At 45.6% G+C, this 16,334-nt stretch overlaps 3 protein-coding genes across 3 annotated transcripts in view; all 3 read left to right on the top strand.

Moving 5' to 3' along the window:
• Positions 1-6,181, top strand: part of LOC115306984 (olfactomedin-4-like) — a 10,831-nt gene extending 4,650 nt beyond the window's left edge. Inside the window, exons 3-5 of the mRNA XM_029957593.1 lie at positions 2,420-2,579; positions 3,006-3,165; positions 5,262-6,181. Of these exons, the coding sequence (XP_029813453.1) occupies positions 2,420-2,579; positions 3,006-3,165; positions 5,262-5,985 (1,044 nt within the window). The 3' untranslated portion in view covers positions 5,986-6,181. The remainder of the gene's footprint in view (positions 1-2,419; positions 2,580-3,005; positions 3,166-5,261) is intronic.
• A 1,733-nt stretch (positions 6,182-7,914) lies between these two features.
• UBQLNL (ubiquilin like) lies at positions 7,915-10,169 on the top strand. The gene has a single exon (XM_029957513.1). The coding sequence runs from the start codon at positions 8,169-8,171 to the stop codon at positions 9,732-9,734; it is 1,566 nt and encodes a 521-aa protein (XP_029813373.1). The 5' UTR covers positions 7,915-8,168; the 3' UTR covers positions 9,735-10,169.
• Positions 10,170-13,454: 3,285 nt separating this feature from the next.
• On the top strand, positions 13,455-16,113 carry LOC115306852 (ubiquilin-3-like). Its single transcript, XM_029957421.1, has 2 exons — positions 13,455-13,563; positions 13,824-16,113. Exon 2 carries the CDS (start codon positions 13,861-13,863, stop codon positions 15,814-15,816), a length of 1,956 nt encoding a protein of 651 aa, XP_029813281.1. The 5' UTR covers positions 13,455-13,563; positions 13,824-13,860; the 3' UTR covers positions 15,817-16,113.
• Positions 16,114-16,334: the final 221 nt, after the last annotated feature.

Genomic DNA, 16,334 nt, shown 5'->3' with positions numbered 1-16,334 from the left:
GATTTACCCAAGAGAGACAGAAATGCTGATGCATAGGAGCACATGTACCCCAATGTTCATAGCAGCAATGTCAACAATAGCCAAAACATGGAAGGAGCCTAAATGTCCATCACCTGACGAATGGATCAAGAAGATGTGGTATATATTCACGATGGAGTACTACATGGCAATGAGAGGGAATGACATATGGCCATTTGTAAGAAAGTGGATGGACCTTGAGGGTGTCATGCTGAGTGAAGTAAGCCAGGCAGAGAAGGACAGAAACCATATGTTTGCACTCATAGGTCTAGCAGGAAAACAAGAGAGACCTAATCGAGAACCAGGGGGAACGGAGGAGGGAGAGAGAGTTGGGGAGAGAGAGGGATGCAGAACTTGAGAGACTATTGAAAGCTGAGAATGAACTGAGGGTTGGGGGGGAGGGGGGAGGGGGTAAGACAGGTGGTGGGGATGGTGGAGGGCACTTGAGGGGAAGAGCACTGTGTGTTGTATGGAAAACAATTTGACAATAAAATATTATGGAAAAAAAATAAAAATAAAAAGTAAAAAATTGCAAAATTAAAAACGCAACAAAAAACCAAATAAAGGTTAGGTCCTAGGTGTGTTTCAGTCTTTTTGTGGAAATAAGCTTGACCGAATAGAGAAAAAAGAGAAAGGAGAGAAGAAAAAGGTAAGAAAAAAAAATTAAATTAAAAAATACCTATGGAATAAAATAGGATAAAAGAAAATAAAGAAAATGAAATAACATAAAAAGTTTTTAATTTTTTAATGTTTATTTATTTTTGAGACAGAACATGAATGGGGGAGAAGAAGAGAGAGAGGGAGACACAGAATCTGAAACAGGCTCTGAGCTGTCAGCACAGAGCCCAAGGTGGGGCTCGAACCCATGAACCATGAGATCACGACCTGAGCCAAAGTCAGATGCTTAACCAACTGAGCTACCCAGCTGCCCCTAAAGACTTTTCTAAATAAAGAATAAAATAAGATAAAAAAATAAAAATAAAAATTTCTCTTTCTGTATCCAACAAAGAAAAACAAAAGAAAGAAAAAAGAAAATAAATTAAGCAAAAACAGAAGCAAAGAAAATGAACAAATAAATGAACTAGCAAATACAATGAAACTTAAATAAAGTTACATCCAGATTCCCCTAGAACTTAAACTATGAAGCAGTGTTCATAGTGCTTCTCTGAACCTCTGCTGCTGTGAGATCACACGAACATTTTCTGGGGCAAGCGGCACCCAGTCATTGCTCAGTGAGACCTTCCCCCAGAGAGTCAGTGGGACCAAGTGAAAAGGTCTCTGAAGTGTTGGGTTTTGAAACAACCTCATCTGAAATAAAATAAAACCCCATCTGGAGGGAGGTGCCACCTGGCAGATAGATGGCTTAGACACAGACAGGGTAGATGTAGGGATGAACGAAGGCCTGAGACAAAGGAGGGATGCTTTATCATGAGTCACTGAGGGCGGGAAGTTCCTGTGCCACAGACTAAGGAGCTGAGTGAAGCCATTTCCATCTCTGTTGCACATGCACAATGATCCACTCCAGTAAGCTAAGCAGTGCCCCCTAGTGGAGAATGGAACCATTACACCAAGCCCCACTTAACTGTGCCCTCAAAGCTCATCCTCCAGAAGACAAACAAAAGTCACTCCACCTGCTTAGTGTATGGACTATACAGTGCTTCCTACCCCCTAAGGCTTTTCTCCCCCAAGTTTACCTCTCCACACCATGTACCTTCCAAGTTCTGTGGGTCAAGGTTGTTGCATTAATCCTCAGATCAATTTCCTAGGTGTTCAAAATGGTTTGGTGCTGATCTAGCTGCGTTTCAAGGATGAGATAAGCTCAGGGTGTCCATGCTACTCCACCATTTTAGCTCCTTTCAAGGGCTGTTAATGGAACAAAATAAAACAACAGATCCAAGAAAGTATTTTGTAGGCTATGTGGCACTGGGAGCATGCAAATAAAAGAAAAGAGCCATGTGTGTTGAGGTTTGGGGGAATTGCCTGTCCATGCCTCTGCACACAGGTCAGTGAGTACCACTGAATCAGAATAACCAGGTCCTGGAAATGAACTGTGCTCTGTGGTCCCAGGAATCCTACTGCCCTTGCTTCCTCTTAGGAGGCCCTAGCCTACAACCTGCTGTGCCTGCAGCTGGAGACAGCATGGGAGTTGGTGACCTGGCTTATGGCCAAGGGAGGAGTTAGTGAGGCTGAGGGCCTCCTCTCTCAACTCTAAAGTCATGTACATGAATAGATTAGAAAATCCCTCTGCCTCCACAGTCTTACTTAATTCATAAATTTGATGATTTCCAAAATCACTTATTTCTGGGCAAAAAAAGAGACACAGAGCTGAGCAATACCAGTGGCTGACATCAGTTCTTAAGAAGAGTCAGTAATCCATATCCTTGGCATCTCTTTTCCATAGGTGGCTAATGGCAGCCTCACACTCAAGCTACTGGCTGACTCAGACCAGCTTGGCCTCTGTGCTCTTCGCCAGGAGGTGGATATTCTTAAGAGCCAGCTAAGAGAGTGTGAGAAGCAGCAAGAAGAGGCCTCCAGGCACTCTGGTTTACCCCTGCCCCCCGGTGAGGCATCAGACTGAATTTCTGAAAATCTCTTCTCTCCAAAGATGGCTTGGGAATGTAGGGTTGGTTAGGGTGTACTGAGGCGTGGGCAGTGAATGTCTTGATGTAGAATAAGTGTTTCATTTCCTTAGCAATGCAGGCAGAGATAGGTATACTCTAACATATAAGCATCCTAGTATACACAGATATATATGTGTGTGTGTATACACACACACATACACACACACATATGTATATACCTAAAATCAGACATACAAACTGACCCCTACTTGTGCAAAGTCACACCTGCTTATACAACTGTGCATGCCCTGAGGTGTATAGACACACACTGAAACACACACACATTGTTATTATACTTTCATTGCCCCCTCCCTGTGGGTTTTGTGCTTCACTCCTAGTTTCTACCTTGCCTGCTCTCTTCTCTAGGTTCTTGTGCCCATGGAGGCCTTCAGAAAGTCAGCAGACCCTTTGTGGTGCAACTGAATTGGAGAGGCTTCTCACACAAGGCAGGTGCCTGGGGTCGAGACTCAGCACCCAATCCAGACTCTTCCCTCTACTGGGTGGCCCCTTTGAGTGAAGACAGCAGGTGAGTTCAGGTTGGTTTCTCTTCTGTAACCAGGTTCATTCCAAATGTTTTCTACCCTACCTGAACATGTTTCTTTGTGGCCCAGCACAACTTCCTCTCTCTGTTTTAGGTATACCCCTGGACAAATTTAACCTAGGTCTGACACCTCCTAGAGCTCCTCTCATGATTAAGAATGGCCCAGATGGCCATGAACTCCTTCTTAAACCTGCTGTCTGAAATTTCTAATCTCATCATAATCCAGACTGGTCCTACTGGCAGTCTGATCCTATTTCGAGAACAAATTGTTCTCTACCTGGGTTTCAGAATCCTAGCTTCTCAGAAGAAGTTTAAAGGATGAACTTGACTATACTTGGGACTTGGACTCAGACAGAGTTGAGTTTGAATCTGAGTACTGCCACATAAGCTTAGTGAACTTGAAGAAGTGCATGAACATCTCAGACCCATTTTAGCCATCTGGAAATTGAGGATAGTTAAATTAGAGAATATCATATGAGATTATATAGAAAAGTGTAGACAGCACAGTCAGTGCTGATAAATGGTTTACTTGTTTGTTTTTTATATGAAAAGACTGCCAATTGAATCAGCGAGTAAATGAATGACTCCTTAAATAAACTGGCAGCCTGGTTAGCAAGCTAGACTCAACCCACAGGCAGGGTGTTTAAAGGTAATCTATACTGAGGTGCCTGGGTGGCTCAGTCGGTTGAGCGTCCGGCTTCGGCTCAGGTCATGATCTCACGGTTTGTGGGTTTGTGCCCCGTGTCGGGCTCTGTGCTGACAGCTAGCTCAGAGCCTGGAGCCTGCTTCAGATTCTGTGTCTGTTTCTCTCTCTAACCCTCCTCTGCTCACACTGTCTCTGTCTCTCAAAAATAAATAAAAACCATATAAAAATTAAAAAAATAAAAGTAGTCTATATAGAAATATGACAAAGATCCAACTGAGGGGACACCACAGGAGGGAAGGATGAACATGGCTTAAACCATCATTGAAGAGCCTCAGTGGAAACTCATCTCAGAAAGATTAGTGTTACTCATCATATTGCTCTGAATTTCTATAAGCACTTGGAACATCTGAAGCACATTTACATGCCTTTGCTTTTTAAATCTTCTCCAAATCTTTGTGGATAAGACAAGACTTACTGTTCAATGTCAAGCAGTGACAGCACTCATCATTCAGGGATGATTTATTTATTTATTTATTTTTAAAAGTTTATTTAATTTATTTTGAGAGAGAGACAGAGAGAGAGAGAGAGAGAGAGAGAGAGAGAGAGAGAGAGAGAGAGAGAGAGAGAGGGAGTGCAAGCAGGGAAGGGCCAGAGAGAGAAGGAGACAGAGAATCCCAAGCAGGCTCCAAGCTGTCAGGGCAGAGCCTGATGTGGGGCTCAAACTCAGGAGTTATGAGATCATGATCTGAGTTGAGATCAAGAGTCAGACACTTAACTGACTGACCCACTCAGGCACCTCATTCAGGGATAATTTAAAGGCCTTTCCAAAGTGACCTCAATGAGCATAAATCTCTCCAAGTCTAGCTCCAGAACTACATCCTGCCACAGGACACTGGTGTCTCAGGGGCAGATGGAAAGCAGTGGAGTCTAGGTACAGAAGAACATCCATAAAGAAGAAAAAAATAATAGCCATCACTTGTTGATTGCTTACTTTGAGATAAATATTCTATTAATTGTTTTATTTGCATTATTTCAGTTAGTCCTGACAATCAATGAGATAGATTCTTCTGTTATTCTTTTAATGGATTTTAGTTATGAGCTGAGGGATTTTGAGCAAATTACTTAGTCTTTCTGAGACCCAGTCTCCAAATCTCTGGGGATAAAACCTACCTTATGGTATTTTCACTAGAATTAAATGAGATAATGCACGCACAGTGTCCATGGGGCATTGAAACAATGGACATTATTGTTAATGTTATTGCTGTTAATGATTTTTTACAGTTATTTTTTGTCACAGTATGTTGTAAGTAGAAGAAGAGAGATTACCTGTTAGTTCTGTATGATTCCAAAGTTCCTGCTATCAATTTGAACACTAGCCTGCTCATTTTTATTAACATCGTGAACCCTGATAATTCTGATCTGCGCCTTGGTCTAGGTACTTTGAATACTACCAGCTGTACAAGTCCTATGATGACCTGGTATTGATGAAGAACTATAAGGAGAGGTCAATGGGCTATGGCGATGGCAGTGGTAACACCGTGTATGAAAACTTCATGTACTTTAACTACTATGGCACACGTGACATTGCCAAGGTGGATCTTTCTTCCAATACCCTGGTGCTACAACGCCCATTGCCCAGTGCCACCTACAACAACCGCTTCTCCTATGTTGGTGTGTCCTGGAAAGATTTAGATTTCGCTGGAGATGAGAATGGGCTGTGGGTGCTCTATGCCACCGAGGAGAGCAAGGGAAACCTGGTTGTGAGTCGCCTCAATACCAGCACCTTAGATGTGGAGAAAACCTGGCACACGAGCCAGTACAAGCCAGCCATGTCAGGAGCCTTCATGGCCTGTGGAGTGCTCTATGCCCTACGCCCACTGAGCACTCGCCAAGAAGAGATATTCTATGCTTTTGACACTACCACTGGGCGGGAGCACCATCTCAGTATCCTGCTGGATAAAATGCTGGAAACACTGCATGGCATCAATTACTCTCCCTTGGATCACAAGCTTTATGTCTACAATGATGGCTATCTGGTCAATTATGACCTCAGCTTCCAGACGCTGAAGCATAGGCCATCAAAGCTACCAGCTGAAAATCTCTCTTGGCTTCCTACTGCACCAAAGCCTATCAAACCCAACAAATCTTCCAGTCCCTGAGATCCCTGGGGCAGAGTATTGGGAGAAGCATATGTCCTCCTCCTTACCCTCCAGAAGGATCATTCCCCCTCCAAAAATGGCCATCAGTCCTATTGATTGAGAAATGTTGATTATATTTTTATGATTGATCATTCTTTATAATTAATTCTGTAAAACTGATAACTCAATCATCACATTAAAGTTCTTTTAAATAATGGTCTAGGTGGATTTGATTGGGGTTTGATTAGGAAACAAACACTAACCCTAACGAGGCACCTCTTTACTAGAATCCTACAATTGTAGGAGCTGCACTCCAATTTGTAAAACAAATATCCTATTCTGTTTTTTGAAAACTGTGAATACAGCTCCTACAATTATAAAATTCTGTGAACTAGGCTTAGAAAAGCAAGTGTTAGTTGGAGAGCTTCTGGTTCCAGTGCAGAAGAAGATCCAGAACAACTTGTCATTAGAATAGGATGTACAGGCCATCTTTTTTATCCTCAACCTCTTCCAGGGTATCTAGGGAGAAAACCACAGCATCTTGGTGTAAAAATCAGTGTTTCCCTGTCCTGACTCAATCTCACTCTGAGTGCAACTGAGAGAGGGGCTTAGGCTTGAGTTCCATTCTAGGAGGTGAGCAACTAAAGGCTGAGCATGAAGAGGGTCTGACATGGACTGAGCAGGTGGTCTGTACATTCTCAATAGTGATTCATTTGATGTGACATAGGAAGTCTCCCGGGCAACCATCTGTAATTTTTTTGCATACAGATGAGAGCATACAGACCCAGACACTCCACCTGTTACTTATCTATTTGCAATGGTTCACCTCCCTTCCATGCAGTCGGATGGAGTGTTCAAGGTTTCAGATCCCAAAGTCTTCACAGTCACATGGAGGATACAAGAATACTTTATACATCCTGTCTCATGCTTATACTTCCCCATTTATACACATTCATAAATATGCATCCAATCAGACATATATAATATTCCATATACATAGACATAAATATACATTTTGACATATCTATTAACAGAAAATTCATCCACTATCCAAATAAAGATCAAGCACCATCCTCTAAAGCTGCATGGAACTGAGAATCTCTTTTAGTTGTCCTGTTAAGAATTTCACTATGAATCACCTCTCCTGCCACCTCTTGACTTACAGGCATCTCTCTCCCTAATGCTTTGACACAAAGGTGGGCACTGGAGACTGGGCTTAGACATTGAAACAAATCTTTCTTCAAGTTCTGCTATAATGACATGTAGAAAAGACCAAGTGATAGATGAATAAAAATACTTTGCAAGGAAGGCTCACACACCTTTAATTTTAAATGGCCCTAAAGGGCCATTGGGGAGCCAATGCTTCTAGAATAGAAGAAATCATTCCCCATATGAGGGCACTCTCAGTTAAGTCCAGAATCCCTAAGCCTAGAGCCAGAGAAATACATGACCCCCTCTTCCCCTTGTGAACTTTGTTCTTGCTCCATTTTATTTTGCAAGGCCTCACTTTTTCAAAATCACTAACAAAAGTGATAAGATCCTTCCTATAGGAAAGACTCCATTCTAACAGGTAATGTAGTTTTATCTATGGTTTCAATAAACTCAAATTTCCATTATAACAAGCCTATCATTCCAACAGGGACTCCCACACAGCAACACAGAGAAACACATCTCACATAAGCAATCTGGTCTTTTTCTTTTTTCTTTTTTAATAGTTCCATCCTAAGAACTTTGTCTCCTGCTTTCTGGAAAATGACCTTTTTAATTTTACTATGGAGACCTGGTATCCCCCACCCACACACAAATATGTCTTTATTTCCCCAGCTAGTCCTGGGAGAGGCTGTGAGACTAGAGTTAACATCACAATATCCCTTTTTTTGAAGAGGTTTGAGTATCTGTGGGTGGGGCAAAAGGGAGGGGCATCCCTGGGTGGAGTCATCTTTACTTAGCCCACCTTGTACTAAGTATGAATCAGTAGCCACAACAGGCCTCAGCTGGGCCGCATCTGGAGACCTGGGGTGGGGAGTATAACATCACAAAATACCTGGTCCCAGCCTCTCACTCATCGCTTTTTGGGCAAACAAGGAAACTAACCTTTGGCCTGAGAACAAGACACCTGAGAAGGCGAGCAGAAACATTTGTCTGCCCTTACCCCTTCTGCCCTAGCTTCCACCTGCTCACCATCCGCCCTCCCACTAAGGTCCATGCCGCATGTCATCTCTCGAACACCCAGAATGGCCCAGAGTGGGCATCCTTCAGGTTTGCCTACAGACAGGAACATCCCTCCAAGTGTCACCCGAGTGATAGTGAAGACAGCAGGCAAGCAGGAAGAGTTTATGATAGCAGACAACATTTTGGTGAGTCAGTTCAAGGAGAAGCTATCCGCTCACTTTAAGTGTCAAATGGACCAACTAGTGCTGGTCTTCATGGGCCGCCTTCTTAAAGACCATGACACACTGGGCCAGAGGGGCATCCTAGATGGCCACACCATTCATTTGGTAATCAAGTCCAAACACAGATCCAGATCCCTAGCCCATTCTTCCCAGAACCTGTTGACCAAAGATCCCTGCCACCGGGATAGAAACACGAAAGGAAACAACAATGGGGTATACCAACCTGCCGATGTGAGTCACACCCCAGTGGAATCAGCCCTCCCTATGGATCCTGATGTGCCCAAAGTGCAAACCCAGGATCTGGAAATGGATAGTCCGGAGTGCATAGAACAGATGCTACAGAATCCTAGCATCCAGCAGCTCCTGTCCAACCTGGGCCTCATGAGACAGTTCATCTCAGAACACCCAGACATGCAGCAGTGGATGCAGCAGAACCCAGAAGTCTCTCACCTCCTTGAAAATTCTGAAATCCTACGGCAGACTCTGGAGCTGGCCAGAAACCTTGCCATGATTCAGGAGATAATGCAGATTGAGCAACCTGAACAGACTATTGAGCATCCACTGAGCCCACAGTCATACTCGGACTTAGAGACAATGCCAGGTGGGGACAATGCCCTGGACCAGAGTTCTGCTGATTGCAACAACCACATGCTCAACAGCTTGCAAGATCCCTTTGGGGGCAACCCTTTCACAGCTCTCCTAGGAGGACATGTGTTAGAACCAGCTCAGTCTTCACCTCCATCTCCACCACAACCCCAGAAACGACAGGACCAGCTCCCACAACTCCCTACCACCAGAGTCATCTATACTAGTTCCCGTGGTTTATCCTCCAACACCTCAGCCAATGTTGACCCCAACAAGGTGAGCCACACTTCCAGTGCCAGTACTACTGCTATCTCCACCGAAGGCTGGAGTCATAATTGTGCCATACAGCAACCAGATGGCGTACCAGCCCTACCTAGCATAGAGCTCACCCAGCAGCCCCAGGGAGAGGACAAAGATACCACCATTTCTCTAAATAGCTCTGACCAGAAATTAGAGGGAGACCCCCAGCTGTCAGATGAGCAGACCAGCTCCCAGATCACTGGAAGCATGATGCAGTTACTTTTGAACAATCCCTATTTGGCAGCTCAGATGATGTTGTTCATAACTATGCCCCAGCTGAGCGAACAGTGTAGGCAGCAGCTGCCCACATTCCTGCAGCAGACAGAGCTTTCTGACACTCTTCTAGCCCTAGCCAACCCGAGAGCATCACAAGCAATACTGCAGATTGAGCAAGGTCTGCAGCTGTTGGCCACAGAGGCTCCTGTTCTTCTACCCTGGGTTGCGCCCTATCTGTGGGGCCTGGGTTGGCTTCCTTCACCTAGCTGTAGCTAACCTGAAACAGTGCCTTGGGTCTGGGATGTGCCAGATATGGCTGAACCCAAAGGTCCTGAGTGCTGCCACAAATCCGGAACAGCCCTGCAGAGGCTACAGTCCTTAGCTGGAGACTCTTCCCATCCTCCACAAGCCCCTGAGATTCGTTTCAGCCAGCAAATGGAATCTCTCCAGGCCATGGGATTTGGGAACTACCATGCCAATCTGCAGGCACTCATTGCTAATGAGGGGGACATTGATGCCGCTATTCGCAAGCTCAAGAGATCTCAGGGATTCTAACCATCATGCCTGTTTCTGTGCTTGTCACCTGCCTGCTGACCTGTTTGACTACATCATCTGCTCCTTCCACCTCTTCCTATGCTTTCAGTCACAAAGCATTGGCCAAGGGTAGAAGATCTGTCAATAAAATGGCTACTCCCACATGCCCCCATCTGAGGTTTGGCTTTTTTTTTTTTTTTTTTTTTTTTTTTCAAGAAAGGCCACTATCTGTGTGTGATATCCCCTTCTCACTTACAATGCAGACATGAGCATGCACGCGCGCACACACACACACACGTACATACACACACACATCCCATGCATACATTAATATAGAGATAAAGAAGTATATGGCACACATAGAACCACAAGCACAGATATCATACCATATTCTCATGCCCAAGAATGTGTATATGTAGCCCCAGACAGGTGTGCACACATACACAAGGTCACATAGCCAAATATTTACATAGAAAGGCACATACATTCATAACACTGCACAGACAGCCATGGGCATGCACAGCAGCACACAAATACCTAAAAACATGACACAGACCTATGTGTAGAGGAAGAAAGTCATAACATAACAAAAAGGGGAAATAATGTATATAAACGCAGCTATTTAGTCATAAAGATTTCCTCAATTTCTCATGTTCCAACTGTTCAAGGTTGAAGGTGGAAGAAGAAGGGCCTGGTGGGTCAGAGTAGGAAAACTCCATATTTCAGCCAGGTCTCAGTAAGTACATATCCTCTTAGGAATTTCTTACTAAATTGCTATTGTCACAATCTTAGGACTTTTCTGGACTGTTACCATTGTCTCTTTCACAGAGAGAGATACGGCTGCTTACCCTCACTACATATTCCTATCACCAAAACCCAGCCTCGAGGGGGCATTTCACCTCCCAAGAATATCACATCCTTCAGCATATTTAATGTTTGTAACTTGAGTTCTCTGTAGTTAGCCATGGTCCCATCTCTCCCTCTTCTGGCCTCACCAAGAGTATCCTAGCCAATTGGCATGTAAACACTTGTGGTAATTATTCAATAATTTAATAAGTTAAATATTGTTTTAGGCATTGAAGAAATAGCAGTGACCAAATAAAGTTTATTTGTGGAGTTTACTTAAGCAAAATAAGACAGTATTGTACTTAACTTATGAATAAGTGCTATGAGGAAAAATAAAGGAGGATCAGCTCTTCTACATAGAGAGCAATCCAGAAAGGCCTCTCTGGAAAGGCAATAACTGAGCAGAAACCAGAAGGAATTGGCAGAACCGAGCACACACTCCCTTGGGAGAAATATGTTCTAGGCAGAGAGGGCGACTTAGGATAAAAATGTGAGTTGGGAGTATTCTTGGTGTATTTGAAGAGTAACAAGGAGATGGTGTAGCTGGAGTGGAGTGAACAAAACAATGGGAGGGAAAACAGGACATCAGAGAAATCAGGACAAGCTTTGTAGGTCTGGTGAGGACTCTGGATTTTACTATGAAAACAGGGGAAAATCACTGCAGGATTTGGAGCAAACAACGAAGGTGTTTCAGTGGATGGTCTGGTTGTCGAGCACGGAAAGATGGTGGTAGAGGCACAAGTAGAAATGGAAGAGCGAGTGTGGCGGCTGATGCAGTGGGAGCAGGTGGGAGATGACGGTCTCAGGAGCAGTGAAGGTGGTTATATGTGTTCAGATCCTGGTCTGCAAAGGGTCCCCACAGAATTCCATGTGCTCCTCACACACCGCCCTCCTCCAGCCCTGACACTGCCATCAGCGAGAGCAAAGGGGAGTCCAGCAAACTCTGAGTGCTCCTGAGGATCGACTGCTGGAATCCCACTCTACCTCCTCAAACTAGCAAAAAGACCGGTCTCAAGAAAGACATGATCGCTAAAATCGATTTTCTACTTTCCTGTTAAGATGCCTCCCTCCAAAGCTTAATCTGATTAAGCCTTATACCCTCTCTTTGTCTCAGGTTACAGGAAAAGCCCAAACTGTTTGAAGTTATTGTTCCAATTCTTATCCCAATATGCTCTGAAAGATCCTCATCTGACCCAATTTTCCACCTGGTTATCAATTCTCCAAACTTTCCCACTCTACCATTTAGAATTCATAATTTAACAACAGCAAAACCCTACTGTATCTACGACCTTTTCTCTAAATGATACTCACCTTTTAGCCATGACTGGCTGTCCACTGAGAGCCCTCATGCTGTCTGCTCTATCCTGTTGCAATTCATAAATTGTCTGTGGACCTTAATAAAGCTCTCCCCTTGGGCACGGATCCTTCCCTCTCCAATCTATTTACTCAACAGCGTATTCTTGCAATCATCTTCTCTTCCTTCTGCATCATTTTTCCCTCCTCACTGTATTATATCCACCAGAAAAAAAGCATGCTGTAACATTCTTAGTTTAAGAAAAAACAAAACAAAAATGTCTTTATCCCCACAGGTCCATACAGCCATCGTACCCTTTCTCTTACATATAATACTCTTACTGAATCCACTTCCTTTCAAACCCACTTGCTTTGAAACTCCCTCCAGGCAGATCTCTCTCTGCCCCCTCCAGTCTTCCAAACCTGGGCTCATCATGGCCCTTCATTCTTTTGTCAAACCCAGTGGTCAGTTCTCATCCTTTATCTTCCTGACCTACTGGCATTATCTGACATTATTGGTTACTCTCTTTTTTGAAACTCTTCTTCATTTGCTTTCTTTCTCTCCCTCTGTCCTTATTTCCTCTCAACTTCCTTGTGGAACATATCTAATATTCCAAACTTGAAAATATATAGTTCCCATGTCTTGGTCTTTTTACCTCTATCCTGTTCTTATACTGACTAATCTTTTGGTTCTAAATAGTCAGTACTTTAGACTCAAATAATTTGTCATAAAACATCTCAAATGTATGTGATACTGAACTCTGGGTTTTCCATTTAACAACTTTATTCCTTGATCTTTTTTTTTAATATCAGTAAATAGCCAATTCATTCTTTGAGTTCTTCTAGGGAATAACAATAATATTTTTAAAAAGTAAAATAAAAATTTCTTGTTATTTTTGGACCCTCTCTAATGCTCTAGAACCTGCCCATCAGAAAGTCAATACTCTGAAAATATATAAAAAAATTCACGGCTCATGTTAAGTCAAAGAGAATATAGAAACATGAAATGCCAAGAAGAGCAATTCAGGGTGCAGCTGAATTTGGTCTTAACAATGACACAGGGAGTAAGCCTTTCCTAATTGCCCAATCTGAGGCTGAGGCCCCACACACCACATATGGGTTGTGTGGAAGTAGGACTCTTGGCCTGAGATGGAAGGTTCAGCCCAGGCCCCTCACTATAAATAAGCCAATCAAGATAAAGGAAATAGAAGAGGTAAAGGTCAGGGGAGAGGGGTTGGACTTTCCTGCGGATACAGAGCACCTTGGTGAGGTCTCCAGAATCCATTGTGTGAGGCTGTGATGTCAGTGCTGAGATCACAGAGATGACCTGAAGGAGTGGGTCCCAGCCCAAAAGGCTTTAGGGGTGGCTGTTAGCAAGATGAGGGTGGTTTGGAGCCCTGTATAAGAGGCAGGACGGGGTCGCAGCTGATTGGTACGTATGCCCCCACCCAAACCCTTCTTCCTGCCTTTGCCTTTCACTCGTCAGCCACAGACCTCTTTCTCAGGGCATCCAGTCTCCTCTCCCGACCCCAACACCTCTCAGACTCATAATCCTCCACAACCATCCCATCCCAAGGACCTCATTGCCGCTTCCATGCTCTTACCCTCAGACTCCAAGCCCTCTTCCTGCTCACTTTTTCTACTTTCACCACTGCCTGAAGGATGATGTTGGTACCCCATCCCCACCCCCAGCTGTGTCCCCACAGAACTGGGCCTCCTGCTGCCCACCATGGCCAAAAGCGGAGAAGCCCTGCCCCAGGGCCGCCCAGCGCTGATCCCGGACCCCCACCTCATCAAGGTGACAGTGAAGACGCCCGAGGACGCGGAGGATTTCTCAGTTACAGACACTTGCACCGTCCGGCGGCTGAAGGAAGAGGTGTCTCAGCGCTTTAAAGCCCGCCCCGATCAGCTGGTCCTAATCTTTGCTGGCAAAATCCTCAAGGACCCTGACTCACTGGCACAGTGTGGGGTGCGAGATGGCCTCACTGTCCACCTGGTCATCAAGATGCAACGTCGCACCACGGGTACTGAGTGTCCAGCTGCTTCAGTCCCTGCCCCAGCCCCCAGCCCTGGATCATTCCCTCAGCCAAGCTCCATGTATCCAGCAGATGGACCACCCACATTTAGCTTAGGTCTTCTCACAGGCCTCAATGGGCTGACCTCCAGCAGTTTCCCTGACCAGCCAAGCTCCCTGATGTGGCAGCAGGTCTCTGTGCCTGAGTTTGTGGCTCAAATCATTGATGACCCTTTCATCCAGGGTCTGCTGTCCAACACTGGCCTGATGCGCCAGCTGGTTCTTGATAACCCCCATATGCAGCAGCTGATCCAGCACAACCCCGAGATTGGGCATATTCTTAACAACCCCGAAATCATGAGGCAGACACTGGAGTTCCTACGCAACCCAGCCATGATGCAAGAGATGATGCGTAGCCAGGACCGGGCACTCAGTAACCTGGAGAGCATCCCTGGTGGCTACAATGTGCTTCGTACCATGTACACAGATATTATGGACCCGATGCTTAATGCAGTACAGGAGCAGTTTGGTGGCAATCCCTTTGCCACTGCCACCACTGCGAATACCACCAGCAGCAGCAGCCAACCTTCAAGGACAGAGAATTGTGACCCTCTCCCCAATCCATGGGCTTCTACATATGGAGGCTCTGTTGGCAGGCGAGGCAGGCATCCTGGGGACCAGGATGGATCTGAGCCTAGAAATAGGGTTCCCACCATTCTGGGTAATATAGGGCTCTATGACTATCTTCAGCAATTACATGAGAACTCCCAACCCTTGGGAACCTATCTGCAAGGGACTGCATCCACCCTTAATTCAAGCCAAGAACCACCACCACCAGGAAACCGAGTACCCCCAGCATCATCCTCCTCCCAGGAATGTGAGTCAGGCCAGCCTCTCTCTAAGGAATCCATAGCCATCAAGGGAAAATCCTCTTGCCCAACATTCCTGAGATATCCCCCAGAGAACAGTACAGGGCAAGACAGAGGCCAAGGTGGCACAGGAAATGGCTCCACTGGCCACAGCACCAACATGCCTGATCTTGTCTTAAGGCTGGGGCATTCTGCCAATAGGACCCCATTCGTTCCTTCACCACCTTCCCCTATGTCAGCTCCCCCTGGGATCCCAGAGCATGTCTGGTTGCCACCATTAGCTTACCCGAGATCTCTGAGGCCCTCCAGCACAAACCAGGTCCCACAGCTGCAGGATAAGATGTGCCTGCCCCTGCTGCTGCACCTTCAGGCAGCCATGGCCAACCCTCGCGCCATGCATGCCCTGCTGCAGATTGAGCAGGGTCTGCAGATCCTGGCTACTGAAGCACCTTGCCTCCTACTCTGGTTCATGCCTTGCCTAACAGGGCTGGGAAGTATGGCAGAGGTGGCAGAGCCTAGAGAGGGTGCCCTTATGCCCGAGGATCACTCCCCAGCCCCAGCTCCTGAGGTTTCCCTGGCACAGGGCTCTGTGCAGCTGGACCTCCATTCCACCCCTCTCCTCCAGATGTTGCAAGCTCTAACTGGTGCCAGTCCCCAGCAGATGCAGCCTGAGGTTCACTTCCGGGTGCAGCTAGAGCAGCTGCGAGCAATGGGCTTCCTGAATCCCGAAGCCAATCTCCAGGCCCTCATAGCCACAGGGGGCGATGTGGATGCTGCTGTGGAGAAGCTGAGGCAGGCATAGGAGCCTTGGTTGTTCAGACCATATCTTTTCTTCTGTGCCCTTTCTCCATACCCCACTACCTTAACTCCCCTGTTCTTGAATGTAGCTGAACTATGAACCAAATCCACTATGATGCCCTTTACTGTGGAGACAATGTTGTTCCAGAGTCAATGAGGAAGAATCAGAGCCAGAAACAGGGTGAGGGCACTACAAGTGACCCAACCACCCCTGCCACACTGTATCAGCTCGGGCCCTTGGTCTGCGCTCTGCTTATGCCTATCTTGAGATGCAATTACATCCAATCTCTGGTGTCTGCCATTGCCTGAGTCCGATTCTTTGTGGGTTATGAGTAAAGGGGAGGCTACGGGAGGAAAGGTGGTAATTGGAGCTGTCTACACATGGGAAGTTGGGGCTTGGAGGGGAAGCTCAAAAGTCTGAAGTTCAAAGATTCAGAGGTATACAGAACAAAGGACGGTGAGCTGAGGGCTGAAGCAGAGGTAGCCCAGATTTTGTGTCCCATAGAAGCTGCCACCATGTAC

The sequence above is a fragment of the Suricata suricatta genome, chromosome 11, assembly GCF_006229205.1.
Source record: "Suricata suricatta isolate VVHF042 chromosome 11, meerkat_22Aug2017_6uvM2_HiC, whole genome shotgun sequence".
Taxonomy (NCBI): Eukaryota; Metazoa; Chordata; class Mammalia; order Carnivora; family Herpestidae; genus Suricata; species Suricata suricatta.
The sequence above is the reverse complement of the archived record's forward strand: the minus strand, read 5'-3'. Positions and strand labels throughout refer to the sequence as shown.